Source organism: Lates calcarifer, linkage group LG5, assembly GCF_001640805.2.
Source record: "Lates calcarifer isolate ASB-BC8 linkage group LG5, TLL_Latcal_v3, whole genome shotgun sequence".
NCBI classification, from domain to species: Eukaryota; Metazoa; Chordata; class Actinopteri; family Centropomidae; genus Lates; species Lates calcarifer.
Genome location: NC_066837.1, coordinates 14,863,363 through 14,883,055, shown reverse-complemented (window position 1 = coordinate 14,883,055; position 19,693 = coordinate 14,863,363). Strand labels below are relative to the sequence as shown.

Sequence of the window (19,693 nt, the reverse complement as noted above, 5' to 3'; positions counted from 1 at the left end):
TACCTCTCAAGTGGGCCGTTTTAATTCATTAGTCTGACACAGGTTGGGTTTAGTTTTCGGCACAAAGCTCTCTGTCCGTTCAGTCAGTGCTGTCTGTGTGAAGGCTGGGTGTAGAGCGCCCCCCTCGGTCTCACAGCAGTACTGCACCATTAGATACATGGCGGGAGTCAGGAACAAACAGCTCCCTTCAACTTTCTGTTTCTTCACCACAGTGGGGAGTTTATTCTCAAATGATCAACCTGTCAACCAACACCACCGTTTTTTATTTTTCATTTCAATATAGTATAAATTTACACTGTTATTGCATTGATGGCATTTGTGTATATACTGTGTATTACCAATACTACTAAAATGAATCATCATCATGACAAAAAATGTTACTTCATTTTACATTGTATTTTTAAGGGCTAATGTGATAGTCTTCCAACACTTATTTGTGCTACCAATACGTTAACTAACCTTACTATTTCTTGTTATCATCACTTGTACTACTATAACCACAAATTCAGCGCCTTAACTTTCTTGATTAAATAGTAAATTGGTGAGAGTAGTGACACCTGGTGGTCAACTGGTAATCAACAATTGGGAAAAATGATTCAATTTTACCCATTTCAAGAACGAGGCAGAGCATTTGCTTTTGTTTCAATAAGGTATGAGACCGTGACTAACCACTATTTTATCATTTCAGTACCGCTTGACATGATATAACGTTCAGTTGGTTATATGTAATGGTGAAAATAGGGTCTGCTTGACCTGGAAAAAGGACTAAGTTCCAAGAGGAAAGAAAGAAAAAGAAAATAAGACATGGCTGAGGTGAGGGTGTCACAGCATTGGAGAAATCAACAATCTAATAGTAATTTCAGAGACATGCAGTTATATGTGTTTTAAAAAAATAGATAGAAGTATTTAAGTTTAAGACAAAAACATCTCTGCATGCTGTTTACAAGGATCTAATCTACTCTACTACTGCAAATACAGTTTGTACTTTAACTGAATGTTTCCACCATCTGCAACTTAATGTTTCTAATGACAGCTAGTCACCAGATTTTACATTAAATATAATTGGTCATAGAAGATATTGTTACAATAAAATTATCCAACAATATACAAAGTAATAATAATTAGCACTACCATAATATTGATCAATAGTGATAACCCAGTGTCATATACAACAAGTTATGGCATTGTGGTTGCATATGAGTCCTTTTACTTTTGATACTTTGTTTTGTCTATTTCTGTACATCTCCTTCAACTGTATGTTCAGAGTACATAGTCATAATGCTACTTTCACTAAAGACCTCCTCCAGACATGTTTGTCAAGACAAATACTCCTACTTTAGTTCTCTATCCGTATTTTAAAAAAATCTATAATCTATGAATATGCAAATATCTTTCATGCAAATATTGTTTTAAAAAATTGTGTCCGTGTCGGATGTAACATCCCTTCCTCTTCACTGAAAAGTCCATTCTGTGTGTTTATGTACTGGAGGCTTCAAGTTTCTACAACAAATCCTCATTGTGTAAGCTGCATATTGAACCAGGGCTGACTTCATCACAAAATCAGGTTTTTACATCCATTTGTAGAAACTGAGATTTAAGGTGAGCACAGAAAAACTTTCCCTCAAACCTCAAAGTGAAACAACAACAACATGCAAAACATATTTATTAGTGAAAGTGGACTTTGCAGTTTAGAAACAGTCCAGAAAGGCCAGGGACCACATGTTTTATTTTGACAGCTCCATCTCGATTTCCGGTATCAAGCTCCGTGTTCGGTCTTGGCACAGTCCCTGTTTCTCGGTGTATTTCCACCACTTGGAGTGCTGTTAAATATCATAACCTTGAGTTGTGGCACTTTCCTTACTCAACACCGATACCACAGCAGCATGTTTTCAGCTCCGGGCCACCCCTCTTGTAGCTCCTCGGCTACTTAGTTAGCTCCGAGTAGCCGCTAATGAGAGCAACCGGCGGGGGCAGCTCGGCCACGGAATGCCTCGGAGAAAGAAAAACGGCCAGAGCCCGGCCAGAGTCCCCGGCAGGCCGTCAGAAGGGGGAAGTCTCGGCCACAACGCGGGTTACCGACAACCTCAGGGATATGACGGTGCCATGGCGAACAACTTTCCATCCAGCAGCAGCGGCTCTCTCCCCAGCTCCACTAAGGAGAAAATCGTTAAAAGCATGCAGGAGATGTTCTCACACCTGGACCCTGAAGTTATATACATCGTGCTGTCCGAGTGTGACTTTAAAGGTAGCACAAAAAACACCTGTCCGACCTGCTGTGTGACTTTTGGGAACGCTAGTTTGGTTTAACTTGGCTAAGCAGTTAGCTTGTTAGCAGTGTGTTTGTGACAGGGTTGAAGCATTTTACCACATGACATTACTTCACAGTGGAGGTCTCATGAGTATTATTGACCAGTATCTTCGGTCATCTGAAACTACACCACCTTCTTCCACCTGTTGTTACATAATCTGGGACAACACCAGTCCCTGCTTCCCCTAAACTTATGAGTGACAGATACTAAGTGTATGTTGCATCAGTGACTTTAAGTGTCATCGAGTGCTTCTCAAGTCAGGAGAAACAGAAATAGAAAACAAGGCACACCAAACATTTTTAATACTAGCATCGACCTCATGTTCATACAGTAAAAGGAGGTTCCACGGCCTGGGGGGCAATACTTTCTGGTCAGCTGACTTCAGAGCAGGCCTGAACGGGTAGAGAGCAGGGGTTTACAAAACTTCACCAGGGAGCCTATCAGCCCTGCATTACTCTTCACTGTCATGTTTACTGTAAGAGAGGTCAAAGGTCACAGTGAAGCAGTTCTGCAGCTGTGTTGCAACTGAATATTTCTTAGGAGAGAAAATTTAATCAAATATCACTGTTATTGTTCTTAAAGACACTGTGATTGTGGCTCATTTTATTTATTTCCATTTGAAAATTTTATGCACAAGTTTTTATTTTTTGTTGTTGTTTTTATGTCATGTCATGAGGTTTTTGTTATGTTTTGAGGGTCAATTCCTATCCACTGCATTAAATGGCAATCAAGCAAGAATCATCACTTTCAAAGGTTAAATACAGTTAAATTGACGTTTTTGTTTTCCCTGTTTGTGTTGTAGTTGAAAATGCAATGGACTCGCTCTTGGAGCTGTCTGTGGCTGCTGAAGTTGCAGCCCCTATTCCCTCTCCTGTCTCTGGCTTTGAACGCACCGCTGCAGCCCTGCTCAGCCCTCAACACTTTTCTGAACCTAGACAGGACCCAGACTCCTCTAGGCTGTCGGAGCAGCCCTCCTCTCCCCCCTCCACCAGCCTCCTGACCGAGGAGCTGGATCTGCTAGTTGATCAGGAGCTAGAGACACTGACTGCACAGCAAGATGTTAAGGACAAACACCTCAGCAGTCAGTATTTATCTGCTGGTGTATCCCTTTCCTCTTTCCCTCCACCACCCTTTCCACAGCAACCCCTCCCTGAGCTGCTTCAGTCCAGCCTGAGGCCCAGATCTAGAGAGCCCTCTGGTGAGCAGGCATGTCCAGTGGGAGGCTTAGTGCAGCACACGTCTGGAGCTTCCTCTCCGCTCGACCAGCTCAGCTCGTGGGACGACGAGACCAGTCAGGGCCAGCAGTCAGTGGTGAATTTCACACATCTCCTGACAGAGACACCTGTGGACAAGCCTAAACCTCCTTTGGACCTGGCAGCTTCAGGACGTCCCTCTGCTTTTCAGGTGTATAAAAAGCAGGACCCATCACACAGTCTTTCACAGCAGGCCGTGGTCATGCCCTCTCACACAGCAGTTGGAGGAGCAAGATCTAAGCTGAACATTTTGAATCAGGAGCCGCCTGGCTACGTGTCTTCACCCTGGAACCTGGAGGCACCTGTGTTTTCTCCCCAGATCCATGGAAACCAGGGGCCAACCTTCATTACCCCCGTGGCTCAAACACCTTCCACATGGCCACGTCAACCCAGGCATCCCTCTCCCTGGCTGACTCACGCTCCCATCAGTCAAGCACCTCTCAGACCTTCAGCAACTATTCCAAAGTCCTGGGCCCTGCCTGCCGCTCCACAGCTTCCTGCCCGGCACAGCAGGCTTCGTTTGGAAGGGAGGGTGCTCGTGCTGCTACGTGGTGCTCCAGGATCTGGCAAGTCAACCTTGGCAAGGTCAGAATGTTGGGATACTCTAAATAGCACTGCTGCTCTCTAGTAATGCATGTTGTTTAGATGTACAGTTTTGAGTGCTCATCATAGCTACAGCCAGCAGAGACTTGGTCTGCTAGTTGTTCATTTGCTTTCTTGGCTTGTTAGGATTTAGTCTTTAGGGTTAAGTTTTTAATACGTATTACCTGCCATGGACCTCTTACCCCTGGGAGGGGCCTCAGATCTTCAGAGCAGGGGCCTCTGGTTGTTCTAAGGGTGAAGGCTATAAACTGAAGGTGATCACTCCTTGGCTTTTGATTTGACTCTGCAACAGCCTCCTGCAAAGTCTCAGAGAGGACAAGTCAGTGCATATCTTCAAAAAAAAAATCTTAAAAACCACTTTTTTTGGCTTTTATAACTTTTTTTGGCTTTTATAAATTTATACACTTATTTCTCCTTGTTTCATATGTATGTTTAAATCCAGAGCAGTGATAATTTGCTAAAAGCATAGCTACTTCACACAGTTAGCTCAGATTTCTCAGTTGTGAGATGACTGACCACAAGTTAACTGTAAAAGCAGTGTTTTTTTTAAGATAGCAGTCATAAATTTGGAAACACTATTGCAACAGTCCTGTGGGTCTCTCTGCAGGGCCTTTTTAGAGCACAACCCAGGTGGAATTATACTGAGCACCGACGATTACTTCACTCGCAATGGAGAATATCAGTTTGACCCCATCGCTCTAGGGGAGGCCCATGAGTGGAACCATAGACGAGGTTATTGACACACATACACACACACACACACACACACACACAGAGTTTTGATAACAAGTGATGTTGCAGTAGCAAATCAACATTCCTGTGTAGCCTCTTTAAAGATTTTTTAAAAATCTCTTAAATTTATTGCTGTTGTTTCCCTCCAGATGCCATCTGTTTAACCCCACTTGTACTAAAACAACAAATGCTTTGTTTCTCTTGTGTTCTCTCATATGCAAACATTATCCCATAGCCAAGGAAGCTTTTGAGAGGGGCACTAACCCCATCATCATTGACAATACCAACATGCAGGGCTGGGAGATGAAACCCTATGTGTTTCAGGTCAGTCTGCTTGCCAGCAATTCATCCAGCACTGTAACAAATCTCATGTGACTAATTTTACTGTTGCACTAATTGCTCTGGAGAAGAGCTAATTTATCTAATTCATGCCACTGTAAATGGGCTAGGCAGCCTTCAGACCGCTATTAGCCCTGCGTGAAAAAACACAGTCCCCTCATTAATATGAGTGGAGCCATTCTGGCGACGCAACATGGTGCAATCATAGGGGGCTGTGTCATAATAATGCAGGGTCATCCTGCAAAAAGGATGAACCCGGCCCAGCTTCCAACAAAACACTGAGGTGGTTTATCAAATACATGCAAGCACACATTCTTGATAGATTACATAATAATGTGAACATTATATTTATAGTATTTACCTTACAATCATCTCAATGAAAATTCAAATACTCACTATAATGAAAACTTTTCCCCTTTGAGAAATGTTGCTGAACATAGTTTGCTTAATGATGTTATGAACTGTAAAATATGGTTGGTCATAATAGGCACTGAAACATGGATATAAAGTGCTGTTCCGAGAGCCGGACACTTGGTGGAAGAACAAGCCCAGAGAACTGGAAAGGTGAGGGAGAGAGAGGAATTACAATAGTATCTGTTCTTATTTTAAAATGTCAACTAAATTATTGTTTTTGTTTGAAGTTCACATGTCTCAGTTTTGTGTCCTTAATCTGTTTGTTTCTGTGTGTCTATGTGTATTTGCAGACGCACCACACATAACGTCCCAGTGGAATCAATCCGCCGCATGCTAAATGGATATGAGCGCTTCGTCACAGTCCAGTCTATTATGGGTTCACAGATGCCTGAGAGCAAACAGCGCCTCCTTCTGGAGAACAGGAGGTCACAGTGAGTGTCATTCATTACAGTCAATGTTTGTCTTGATACAAATCTACTTTAACCTCACCTATGTCAAATTGTGTTAATGTATTATTATGTATCATATTTTAAAATATCTTTCCCTTTACATTTTTAGTCCTCTACATTGTTACAGTTTTTGTAAACACTGTAAAAACAGATGTTTTTATTAACTGTATTGATTCAAATTTTGTATAAAACCAACTTGTCAGTTCTGTTAAAATAAATGAAAATGCACTTTTATGCACATAAAATTACGAATGATTAAACGTCTCTTTTTTTTCTCTAGGCTGGTGTCCTCTGAAACACCTTGTCCTGATCTGGTAGGGCAGCCTGGATTAACTGAGGAGTATAAGAAATCCCACCCTCAGCTGTTTTCCTCGCTCCCTGACGTGTCGTCTATCGGCCGCTCTAGTGATGTGGGAAAGCTGGAAGACGGCACCCACAAATCTACTGAGTCGCTTAATTTCCAACCTACTGGAAGATCCACAGAAGACCCTGAAATCTCAGATGGGGATGATGACATGGATTTGGGGGATTTAGATTCAGAGTTGGATGCTCAGTTACAGCTGAATCATTCAATAGGAAATCAGAGGATCCCAGACTGTATTGTGGAATCGGTGATGAATGAAGATCACCGTGGGGATGAAATACCTGTGGCTTTCTCTGAGTCTATTGCACAGAGGGTGAGGAGAGAAAGGCCAAGCAGGAGGTCTGGTTTTGACAGGATGGAGCCTGCAGACCTGGTCAAAGATGCTAACCAATCAGAGAGCGAGGCAGAGGAGAAAGAAACGACAAAGGTAGAGGAAGCGGAGGGAGCTGTAGTGAGAGATGAGGAAGAAAAGGGAATGCCTAAAATGTTAGATTTTGTAGGGGACTGGCCTTCTGAAGGGTCCCTCAAGCAGCGACAGGTGAGGAGAAGAGAGAGGCATAGAGAAGGAAATGGGCCATATGATGAGGGTGTGTCTCAAGAAGTTGATGAAAATAAAATAAAAATGCAGCCTGGACCCGATGTAACAGAGTTTCAGAAGGTTCTTGATCTCATTCAGACGGGTGTAGGTGCCATTCAGACCGGCTCTTCCTGTTCTTCCTCCCTCTCCCTGAGTTCTGGAGAGGAATTACTGAAAGAGGATGAGGCAGGTAGCAGGTTTCAGGAATCCCATGGCAGTAAATCTACCAGTGAAGAGAGAGACCAGAACATGAGCAGGGTTAACGACAGCAGAGGTGAATTACCAGACTGTGTGTTAGACTGGAAGGCAGCTGACTCTTGTAGGGTCAGGAAATCGAGAATTGATGATTGGGAAGAAAACACTGAAAATGAAGCGAGTAGTACCACGGTGGGGAATGATCATGTGTCAGAAACTGGCAGAGAAACAACCAACAGTACAGATCCTCCCTCAGCTATTTCTGCTAGTTCACTGGTACTTTCCAAAGCTGCAGAGACAAACATGTGCCACGATGGTGTGGGAAGCCACAACATTGAAGGTGAGGTCAGTTCAGAGCCTGGTGATATGGATGCTAATAGCTGCACAGAGGATGGTAGAGACACTAGAAGTGAGGCTGATGGCAGCCATACTAGTGAGGTGTGTCAGAGTCCTACGTTTGAGGGCTCTGTGGAAGCAGAAGGCACTACTTTCATTGGAGGCAGTCAGGAGAGAAAGCAGCGTCAAGGTCGTAGATTGGGGAAGCAGTGCAAGCTAGCCCTCACCTTCACTCAAAACTGCCCTGCTTCTTCATCAAATACTCTTGAATCCCCCAATATCACAGCTCAAAACATAGACACTAGTCAGAATAGCAGTAACACGGATGTTGAACCTAGCTCTAATCCTAACTGTAACACTAGCCTTAACCTGAAACCAAGCTTTGACCTGTTCACCGAGTCCAAATCTGAGGCACCCCTGCAGCCTCTTTCTCCCCCTCCTTCTCTGGCAGACAGAGGATACTTCACCCAGACAGAACCTCAAGACTTTGCTCTTCTTTGGCGTCTAAATCGCCAAGACAGCCCTAATGACACAGTGGTCACTGCGTGCAGCCACTCCAGTGACTTCACAGTTCTTTATGGTGACTCTTCTCGCTTTGTGCCGGAGCTGTCTTCTGCAGTTTCTGCAGCGGTTGCAGTTCACCCATCCGGCCACAAAGAGGTACCCTACCGTGTGGTGCATGAGAAAGGCACACAGGTGGAGGAGAAGGAGCTTGGGGTAACTCAAGACCGGCTTGAGAGCTTGTGCATTCTCAGCCGTCATTTTAAACTGGTTAGTTTTGATACATTAGAGGATCTGTATGACAAATGCCATCAGGACCTAGAATGGACCACCAACCTCCTGCTGGACTCTGGAGAGAGGTTCTTTAAAGATGAGGATGGTGAGGAGGAGGAGGATGCTAGGGATGAAGATCACCAGAACATATCCAGTCAGTGTGGAGCTTTAGGTGAGGTTTTAGAAGCCAGTTTGTGTCCTAATGTGTTAGCTGAGTGCTGCTCTGAAGATTTGCCAAAGGGAGGGCCAGCTGGGTTCGAGGAAGGGGCTCAGCAGTTAACCTCTGAGTCAAATGAAAGCTCCAGTAACACTGACTTAACAAGTTTGGAAGGTGTAGCTGCTCCAGTTAGAAACAAAGATCTTCCTGATACACCCTCACACTCTGAAAAAACTCCTCAAACAGAACTTAGTTTGCCTACAGCAATGAAAGAAAGAGAAAACACTGAACACAAAGTGATATCAGAATCCGCCCTAGACGGTGGCGCCTGGGGTGGGAGCTTAGATGATGGAGTAAGAATTGAAGAATCAAGGACTGAGATTGAAGATGAGATTGCCAGCATGGACGAGGTTCACCGACTGCTGCAGGCTGAGCTAGAGGAAATCGAGAGGGAGGAAAAACAGAGGAAGGAGGAGAGGACTGAAAGGAGGCTCATGGAGGAGAGGAGAGGACAACACCTCGACATTCAGAGTGTGGAGCTGAAACTACCCACTGAGGTGGCATTACAGCTAACTGAACTGTTTGGTCCTGTGGGAGTAGACCCAGGTAACTAACACACAGGTGACACCAAGCAGTACATTTAATGCTCAAATAACAATGCAAGCCTTAAGACGTCGGTATGCGTTAAATGAGCTGGGTCTTATGACGTGTTGTCTGTTCACTTACAAACACAACAGTGGGACAGGCTCTCCTTACAAGCATTCATGGTGTTACACTCCAAACCAAAAATGAAAATGGTTATGGGAGAGCTTTAAGAGAAGTTCAAACTCTTTCACAGCTTCACACAATTCACCAGTTGTTGCATAATGAGGGTGTGACTGACAGTTATCTCCAAAAGGACGCTGTTAGATGATGTGACAAGCACTCGAAACATGCAAACATCAGTCCCAGAAACAAAAACAATAATGGTCTTTATCCCTCTCTGCTATTCTGAACTGACTTATCTCTCAGGTACATGCTCCACTGATGACTTTGCAGTGCAGATGGACCTGAACCTGGCTAAACTGCTCCACCAGAAGTGGAAGGAAACGATCCAGGTGAGTTCTCATCAGTTCATGAACTGTTAATCCACTCTGATATTTTTATTTACAATATTGTCATTTAATCTGACTGTAAATGGTGTTTTACAGGAAAGGCAGAGACAAGCAAATCTTTCCTTCCACTTGCTTCAGGAAAGTAAGTGGACGTGGTCACAAATTAAAATCCATGCAGCATCATGGAGTAATAACAGCAGCATGCATTTGCCTGTATATGATTAATACTGTGTTACATACGTACACATACAAACCATTAATTGTCGACCTTTGAACGTTCAGGTTCGGTACACTGGGGTGAATCACAGGTGGCCAAACCTGGGTCACAAGAGCGAACACAGCCAGCACATTTCCTCATCAGTGCAGATGGTTACACGTCACTGGACAACCAACCAGAGGCCCGTGGTCAGATGCCATTCATGGACCACTGGAATGTGTCCCAGCCACATGTCTCTCTGAGAGATATTATAAAGGAGGAGCAGGCTTTGCAGGAGAATGTGGAGAAGGTAACGCACACATCTGCCTGTATACATTAGTGTTTTGTATCATACAAACATCTTGAATAATATCAGTCTAGGTTGTTCCTCTCTGTTAGCCTCACCCTAACTGCTTTCCAAACCTCTTTCTGTCAGACGAGACAAAGTCGTGCAGACCTTGACCGGCGGGATGGAGCTACCCGGCTGAAAGAGAACCAGCTGTTCTCCCTCTTCCCCACCATTGACAGACATTTCCTCCAGGACATCTTCAGAGACCACAAGTGAGACACAAGTTTATCTTTCAGCCTGTTGATAAACAGACACACCTCAACCTCAATGACTTACAAGACCAGCCGCATATATTCTGGCTGCAACAGTGGAAATGAATTTAATACGAGTCCATGTACACCCCTGGACTAATTGCTGTGTTCTCGTGATTGTGTAGTTACAGCCTGACACAGACTGAACTGTTTCTTCACTCTCTACTGGACGAGGGACCCGTCAAGACGGTTGTCGCCCCAGAGGCTCCTCGGTCTGACCACCACAGAACAGCCAGCAAGGAGAGGGAAAAGGTATCGACAAACACAGAACACAGGCATCATCCAAAGCAGAACAGTTCAAATATGTGCAGAAAAAAATGCAGCGGCAAGAGACCGAATCACAATTTAAAACTTATTCATAACATTCTCCACCCTTAATTACCTGTCAGTATCACCCTGTCTTTTCGATTTGTCAGAGGCATAAGGCCCTAGAGTCAACCATACCGGACTATCAGGATGCGGAGGACCCAGAATATGATGACTTCAGGGCCGAGGCCAGTCTGCAGAGGAGCCGACAGCTTCGAGAGTTTCTCCAAGGCCGCTGAGGCCTACAAGCAAGGACGCAAAGAAGTGGCCTCATTTTACGCACAGCAGGCAAGAGGCTGAGGCAGATGTTTGTTAATGTTGTGTTTCTATCTTCACCTGTGAAGCACTTTAACTTTATTTCTCTTTCTTTGTTTTGAATTAGTAGCTTGTGATTAATTTGCGGTGATAACTGCTCGACCGTAGAGTAAATTAATTTGCATCGACTCTTTCTTAGGGACATATGCATGGCCAGCGGATGCGTGAGGCCAACCACCGTGCAGCAGTTCAGATTTTTCAGAGGGTTAACTCATCACTGCTGCCACAGAACATCCTGGATCTGCACGGACTACATGTAGATGAGGCTCTGGAGCACCTGGCCCAGGTCTTAGAAGACAAAACCACAGGTATTTAACAATGAACTGTATAAACTTAATATAGCCAGGTAGAAGTCACAACATTGATCTTACTCGATTGGACCTGGTGACATGTCTGCAACACTGTCAGCACAGCACAAGTCTGTTGTCAGATTATGTTAAAGGCTGCTGCAGCAGCACAAAGGAAAATATACACATCTTATAACGTTACCTTCCTCTAAGATCACTGTAACGCATTTATTATCTCAATCTTCATCTCATCTCTCTCTCCTCTGCTCCCTCTCATGCACCAGGTGCCACATACCACACAAGCAAGGTGTCTTTTTCCATAAATGTGCTGTCATGTCTGAATGAAGCTGTAAATAACACCAACACAACAGTGGCCTGTGTCTGAATGACGAAGAGAAAGACACTTTAAAAGATGAAATCAGCAATGTATTCAATATTGGCTTATGAGTACGAAAGGAGGATGGGAGAGACAACATTAGGTCGTTTTCACACCTGTCGTGCTGTTCACTTGACCAAAGAAAAGAAGCAGAGCTCACAACAAGCACCGAGTTTTTGTTCTCGCCCCCTCAGAGTTTGTGTGAGCCCCTCCTGTTAACTGTATTCTCAGTTTCTGTGTGTTTTGTTCTTCTTTGTCCTCTTTCTGTGTAGAATGTGAGCAGGGTCTGTGTCGACCTCAGCTCTCTGTCATCACAGGAAGAGGGAACCACAGCCAGGGGGGCGTGGCCCGCATCCGCCCCGCCGTTATAGACTACCTCACTAACAAACACTACAGGTATACACACACATATATACACATGTGCAAAACACACATGCACAATGTGTTCAGTGTCACCCACCTTTTCTCTTTATCTCTTTGTCTCTTAGGTTCACTGAGCCAAAGCCAGGTCTCGTGTTGGTCTCTTTGAAGTGAAAAGAACCTGGTTTATTGGATTCAAACTAAAGCTGCTATGGAGGACAACACTCTCTCTTTATCTCATCCAAATACAATTATTACAGCACATACAGTATAATACACTCTGCCTCCTTGTTTCTTACTTGTGATACTTTTTTATACTCATCCACAATTTCTCTCCATCAGTCATATAGCTGCCAGTGTTTTAATTTAATTTAATCTTGGTTAAATTGCAGTTTAGTTGAGATCTTAATCCAAATTCAGATCTTAAATCAGTTTTCTGTTTGTGTTTATGGAAGAGAGCTGCATCGGCATGAAACGCGAATAAGGTATTTTATGCATCTGTAAAGCTACAATGTATGTACTGTATATTTTATATTTTATAGATGTTTTATAGTGTGGTATATTTTGATTTACATTTCCCTTTATGCCTTTTAAAGAGTACTAAAAAAATCCCTGTGTTTAGAGGGCTCCATGCTGGATAAGGTGTTGTTTAATGATTTTGTACATTTATTAAATTTGGACTCATGTTTGAGACATAATGTAAGTATTTTATGAAACTTTATTTGAATCATGGCTGCATTCTTTCTGCTTGGAGGTTGTTCTCTAGGTTTTTATATAATGCCACTCTTTTTGAAACACAATTTAAACATTGTATTCTGTACAGATATTTTCCTCGGGAGAAGTTATCACAACGACAAATGCATAAACGGAAGAGAGTCTCTTCTCTTGGTTTTATCATTACAGTTTGTCTTGCTCAACATGAGGAGAGCCTGAAACCTTCCAGATGATCAAAGGCATAGTTCAATACATAGGTTGAACAACCTCATTAAATAGTTCTGCAGTGATCGCTCTTTTGTCTTAGCAGCTGCCTCTGCAGCACACTGTACACTGCAACTGTTCATTTACTTTAGCTTAAGCCAAGATTAGCTGCTAATATATTCATAATTAAACTCAGGTATAGACTCAACAGTGTTCATTTTTTTCCCTCTCGATGCCAGTCAATCGTTTCCAGCCTGTTCCTGGTCGCTTCTTTAACATATTGTGCCAAATATTGTAGCAGTTGTATTCCTCAGGTGGCTACACTAATTTTGTAGGTTTAAAATTGAGTCTGTTTTTCTACCTGTGTGATGTTTCTCACAAAATTATAACAACAATGTTGACAGATTTTACTGATTGTATATAATGTTGTGAACACGTGAAATATGAAGAGAAAATTGTATTTTTTTATTCATTTGTTCAAAGGGGTTTACAGAGAATATTGTGGAATAAAATTCTATGTTAACAGTTTATCGTGTGTGTTTACATCAGTGTTTCCTTCAGTGAATGCAGCTTTAACTGTGATTTAGGACCAATTTGTGATTTCCTAACCAAATGAATTACAGGTTTATTCACAGACATATCTGAAGTTTGGAACTGATTATAATGGAAACATATAAGCATGTATTTCTGCTGTGTTCACAGAACAAACCATCACACAACACTGATAACTAGACCCAGCCATTTAATGTTAGTCTATGTGTCAAAAGACCTGCCAGTTTGTGATAAGTTTACCAGTTATTAGTGTTATAGTATTTTAATTCACTGACTTGTCTTCTCAGTAGAGTCCTGCTCTAACCTGAAATCCCTGCTCCCATTTTATCAAACACTGTCAGGTGGACTGAGGTTGTAATTAAATCTGATTTTCTTAAAATATGTTTGTCATTTTTCAGTGTTTTGGTATATTGTGCGACATTAACAGTATGAGCCTGAGCCTTTCTGAGGCAGTTTTAAAAAGTGACCCCAGGACCTCAACTGAGACATTTCACCAATCAGGATATCTGTTTATTGTCCAGTGAATATTCAGCAATAGCACAAGAGCAATTGTGACTGGCTGTCGACACCCATGCAATTAACTGTCATTAAAACCTAAGAACCCACAGTCGATGCTTCTCTGTTCATCACAACAGCTCTACATCACCGGTGTGGCTGCATGCGCAACCTAGCCCCTAAATCCTTTTATTTGCGCCAGCTGTGCGCTGCGCCGCTGCGTAAAGTTGCAAACAAAATGGCACAAATGCACAGCAGAAAAAAGCACTCATATTTTATAGCACAGCTGCTGTGGGGGAGGCGAACAAAAGACTGAGACTGAGTCACACCTCCACACTCTGACAAGCGGATGCGCTTTACTTGCGTCTTTTCTCTCGTACTTTCTCACTTCCCTCCTCTACTCACCAACCTCGGCGTTACTAGGCAGGTGCTGAGCTATTCTGCCTCTGTGTTGGTCTAACTAAGGGATATCTGTATCTGTGGCGTTTCAGGGTATCCAGGTCAGTAGGTTATGATAAAATAAGAAGCCTTTTCTGGAGTTTAAAGGCTGTTTTTGTCGGCGTCGTGAAGTCGTCAGAAGCGGCAGCCTGCATCCGCCCGTTAAAGACTGAGACTGACAAGAAAGGTAATTTTCTTTTTCTTCGTCTCCGGTTTACTTTGTCAAGATACAGCAGCGTTTTACACGGACCTTCATGGTTAATAATCATTTCTATTCTAATGTGATAAGAATGAGACATAACTTGGACAAAAACCTAAACTTGTTTCAAAATTAAAACTTTAAAATGTGAAACTGAGATCTCCAGGATGTAGGCCTATTCTCAGACTCTCATTAAAATAAAAAGCATAAATAAAAAGTAAGTGTGAATGAATATTTCATCGTAAACTACAATATAAACGTGGTTTGTACATGCAGTTAAATAGTTAAATGATTTCATCATCTGAGCTAAGAATTTGATCCTTGTTTCTTACTTTATTTATTCATTAATTCTTCCTCTGACAATAACCTGAGAAAATAAAACTAAAACGTTTTCTTGTGAGAAAATTCAGAAAGTTAAACTGTGGAAAAACCACTGATTCAAGTGTCCCATCTACTTCATGGGGGTCTTTCCATCTAGATGAGTGAGTGTGTGAGATGGCAGGTGGTTTTGAGGTTATGACTTGTTATCTCTGGTTCTTCAGTACGATTGTAAAACCGTCAGTTTGATTAACCAGAGAAGTCATAAGAAACCATCAGCAGAGTTTGTTTTTTTCACAGTAATAAAATCTATCAAGATTAACTTGTGTCACTGTGTCAAACAACAACACAAGGAGACATCCTCAGCCATTATCAGGTTTGTTTATGGTGTTAACTACAGAATCAGGGCTGGTTCTTACATAAGGCAGAGATATTAAAGTTAAAGGAGACAAATGTGTCTTAACAACACAAAGACCTGTGTGTTGTTACAGAGCACCTGTTAATGTCTTCAGGATCAAGCTTTCTGGGTCACACCCAAACAGAGGAATCTTTACTTCCGTATTTAATCTGTACTTTGCCATATTTTCAACGCTTTATGCTTTTGCGTTTATCTGTAAATATGAATTTTTGAGGTTACAAAATGAAAAGTCCTATGCCATCTGTCACATCCAGTACTCCAGCAGTCGACTACTTCTATGTTGTTTAAGCAGATATTTATCATTTCTCACAGAAAACGTATTGTACTGAGAGCTATGCTGCTGTCATCTTCCACAGTACGCTATACATTATACGAGAGACATTTGTTGACTGTCTGTAGTAACTCACAAATAAAGTTTCAGTTAAATGAACAATTTGCTGAAGCTTTTCAGTTTCTAAACGCTCTGTCCTTTTAAGATGACTTACGATGTTTACAGACGCCTCACGTTCATAATGTATCCTCCCCTTCCTCGCTCTTTTTCTCGGTAGATCTTCCTCTTCAGTGCTGAGAGGTTAGACCTGTCTGGACAGAATGACGGTCTTTAAGGTCATCAGAGAGAAGGACGAGAACCTGACCACCACGCTGCAGAGGCAGAGCGGAAGTGCACTGAGCCGAGAGGGCCCACAGAACTGAGAGGTTATGTGAAGCGGACATAAAGCCCACTCCTGGGGAACTGCAGACTGTACATACCTATGATTAAAGACTGAAAGCAGAGACCTCATAAGTTGGTTAAACAAGCTGAACCATCACTGAACTCTGAAAGGAATTACAACAAGGCAGGCCTGCAGATCACCTACTATGAAAAGTACCACCTGCACACGGAAGTACAGCACTTGCAGAGTGATTGCTGGTTTTGAGTACCCCAAGAACCCTTTGTCTCACCAATAAGTCACAGAAAAGCCGCCCCTAAGACTTTTTCCAAATCTTGAGTGAGTGAGAACACCAGCAGCTACCATGAATGGTTTAGAAGAGATGTCAGTGAAGTGCGTCCTGGTCGGGGACAGCGCGGTCGGCAAGACGGCCCTGCTGGTCCGCTTCACTTCAGAGACCTTCCCGGACACCTATAAGCCCACAGTGTTTGAGAACACAGGGGTGGAGGTGTACATGGACGGGGTTCAGATCAGCCTGGGGTTGTGGGACACGGCCGGTAATGACAACTTCAGACAAATCCGACCAAGGTCGTACCAGCAGGCCGACATTGTCCTCATCTGCTACTCCGTGGCCAACCCTAACTCGCTGGCCAACGTCCAGCACAAGTGGATCGCCGAGGTTCGGGAGAACCTGCCCCGGGTGCCAGTGCTGGTCGTGGCCACCCAGACAGACCTGCGGGAGGCGGGGGCTTATCGGAGCATCTGCATCTCAGCGGCGGAGGGCAGACGTGTGGCTCATGAAATCCACGCTAAAGGCTATCTGGAGTGCTCCTCTTTAAGCAACCGAGGCGTGCAGCAGGTGTTTGAGTATGCGGTGCGGACGGCTGTGAACCAGGCCAGGAAGCAGGCCAGGAGACGCATATTCAGCATAAACCAGTGCAAAGTCTTTTGACCTTTGACCCTGACTCGGTGGCTTGAACTGTCACGCGATGACTTGTCTAATTATGGGTGTTAGTGTGCTTTTCAAACTCAGTGAGGGCTCATAGAGGTACAAGAACCCAGAGGTGCATTTGTTTCATGTATGTAGGGTTCTTCTTCACTAACAGGGTGTCCTGCCCCTCCATCCAAGACTAACCTCAACTTAAACCATATTTAAAACTGAGAATACATTAATTTAATCATACACCAAATAAATCCTCGTGCAAATGTACAAATGGAAGTTGTACTTTTGTTTGATCCAGGGAGCGACGTAAAGAGAAGAATTTCTTTGATTCTTCTCATCTGTTTTTTTTTTTAAGTGAACCACAGGTTTTTCAAATGAAACATCAGAGGTTTTTCGTGAGACTTTAATCTGATTTAAAGCATTTAAAGCTTTAATGGCGATGTATTCAACATATAGTTTCTCTAATTGTTTTACTAATAAGCAATGCAAAGAGGAAGTGTATTAATATGGAGGTTGAGGCTGCATCAAATTAACTTTTCAGTTGTAGCGTAAACCAAAAAAGTGCCTTTACAAGTAATGTTTTTTACAGTTGACTGGAACTTTCACAGTGTGATTTGCACATTTGCCAAAATCACATGAGGAAAACATTTGCTCCTAAAAGTTTTTGATTAATTGGAAATTAGCAAATTATGGTGTGAACAAAGTGCAGCCATTTCTCATCAAAAGTTTCAACTATTAAGAATAAAATAATGTAAGTGTCGGCTCAGAGTCCAGAAGAACAGTTTTGTTGTACCAGGCTCTACATACAGAATATTCTCTATATTTTCTTTTTAGATTAGATCTGTCAAATCTGTTTAAAGATATCTGTATTTTTACTGTTTGAAATGTTTACTCAGACATCAGATGCATTGAAATGTATATAATAATGGCCATTAAAAAAATTGAATTAATTGAGAAATGTATTTTATATTGTCAGAGGAACGATTACAAAAAATGTTCTAAAATAAAATGAAGCAATGTGAAACATCAACACCTGAAATTTTGACCCATGGCAATGGCATTGAAGAAATGTCACATATGGCTACAGTGGATTTTTTCTGCATCGTCATTGTCATCAAACTTTATACCTTCTTTTAAAAACATAAGGAAAGTATTAAGGTACGGTTTGCTACCTGTGTATCTTGCAAACTGTCACTGTTGTTGCCTGTTACTGAAACAACTAATTTTATTTCATAGATTTAAAATAGGGATTCAACAGACTTTGCCGTTACTGAATGACTGAATTGTAGAGGGAGTTAAATGTCTAAAATTGTGAAAGATCATCCAATAATCTACAAGTTTTTAAAATGTATTTTAAATGTATTCAGTCATTTTTCTCAGTAATGGTTGTGTTATCTTCCCTTTGTATCCCTTTCTGTTTTTGAAGTAGTTTGTGTTGGATATTTGTTAAATTAAATTTGTTGAATTTCAGTGTGTGTTCATTAAGAAACGTTTATACCCAGATAAACTCTATAAGAATAATATACACTGTAAAAGGTTTAATTAAGACACTTTGTATGTGAACATACTTTGTGTGTATTATACTTTTATGGCCACATTCCAATGTACTATGTGTCTCATGTACAAACTTAATATAATACATCTTATGTACAAAATGTATACAATATGAGGTATTAAGCTACCATTTGCCAAACTTTTGTGAAATCTGCATTAGGAAACACATTATATTGTATGTTTATATACAAATAATTTATAGATTTTTAGACATAGGTGGGCTGCAATACAAGTGTCGCATCATGACTTTGACTAGATTGTTCCAGACTATTTTCTGAATGATGGTTAGGTTAAATAATATTTTCTGTATAAACCCATAAATGTTTTCAGACGTGTGTTGTTTGTCTGTAGTACTTTACTCAAAAGTGCTTAATTCAGAGTCATGAGTGCTAAAATGCAAACCATGCAAAGTATGGAACAGTTGTATACTTTGATTAATAAAATTATCTTTGTTTCTTTATCATTTAAGATAATTAATAATTACAGATGAGACTTTAAACCTTTGTATCTATCCGAGTTAAAACAGTTTTAATTATTTAGCCCAAATTAACAAATATGCCATACAGGGTTTTAGGACTTGTACAACAGAGGACACAGTTTATATTTAGAGTACAAATCCAAATTAGAAGAAAACATCTTATACTCAACAGTATCATGGTCTTAAATATACTTATTTTGTGTATTTAGTAGGACTACCTACAGTGAGACTGACGGTAACTAGGGACTGTACTAAAACTATTCTCTGTGAAATACTTAATGCTAACGATAATGAAAGAGCAAGCAAGAGACGACCAGGAACAGAAAACAACCAGGAAAAGAATAAAGAAAAGCTCAGAGAAGCTGTTCCTTCCCCCCTCATGTTTTCTCCCGCTCTTTCTCTACGTGTCTCTGTCTCATGTGGCGTTCAGAGTCACCAAGGATGAGAGGTACAACACAGGCTTTTCAAGGATATGCTGAAAAAAAAAAAAACCTAACCACATCCCAGCTCGCACACAAATATGTACATTATACTGTCGAACTCGTGCACACAACACAGAACGACTCGTTCACTCATTCTTATGCACACACATAACACGTGCTTACATAGGCAACCTGACCCATACACTTACACATAATACAGAGCCCTGTAGATATCACATGCACAGGACACTCAGACCAAATGAGTCTCTATA

At 41.9% G+C, this 19,693-nt stretch overlaps 2 protein-coding genes across 2 annotated transcripts; both read left to right on the top strand.

Annotated features, from left to right (window-relative positions):
• The first annotated feature begins 1,736 nt into the window (after nucleotides 1-1,736).
• Nucleotides 1,737-13,482, top strand: n4bp2 (NEDD4 binding protein 2). Its single transcript, XM_018695826.2, is given in 17 exon segments — nucleotides 1,737-2,245; nucleotides 3,112-4,147; nucleotides 4,773-4,897; nucleotides 5,133-5,221; nucleotides 5,724-5,800; nucleotides 5,941-6,081; nucleotides 6,380-9,108; nucleotides 9,514-9,599; nucleotides 9,693-9,738; nucleotides 9,879-10,102; nucleotides 10,229-10,353; nucleotides 10,518-10,644; nucleotides 10,809-10,913; nucleotides 10,915-10,986; nucleotides 11,153-11,321; nucleotides 11,949-12,072; nucleotides 12,165-13,482. Coding segments are annotated over 17 exon segments (5,580 nt in total). The 5' UTR covers nucleotides 1,737-1,986; the 3' UTR covers nucleotides 12,211-13,482.
• Nucleotides 13,483-14,341: 859 nt separating this feature from the next.
• Nucleotides 14,342-18,856, top strand: rhoh (ras homolog family member H). The gene is made up of 2 exons (XM_018695827.2): nucleotides 14,342-14,626; nucleotides 15,923-18,856. The coding sequence occupies exon 2, from the start codon at nucleotides 16,389-16,391 to the stop codon at nucleotides 16,974-16,976; it is 588 nt and encodes a 195-aa protein (XP_018551343.1). The 5' UTR covers nucleotides 14,342-14,626; nucleotides 15,923-16,388; the 3' UTR covers nucleotides 16,977-18,856.
• The last annotated feature ends 837 nt before the right edge of the window (nucleotides 18,857-19,693 follow it).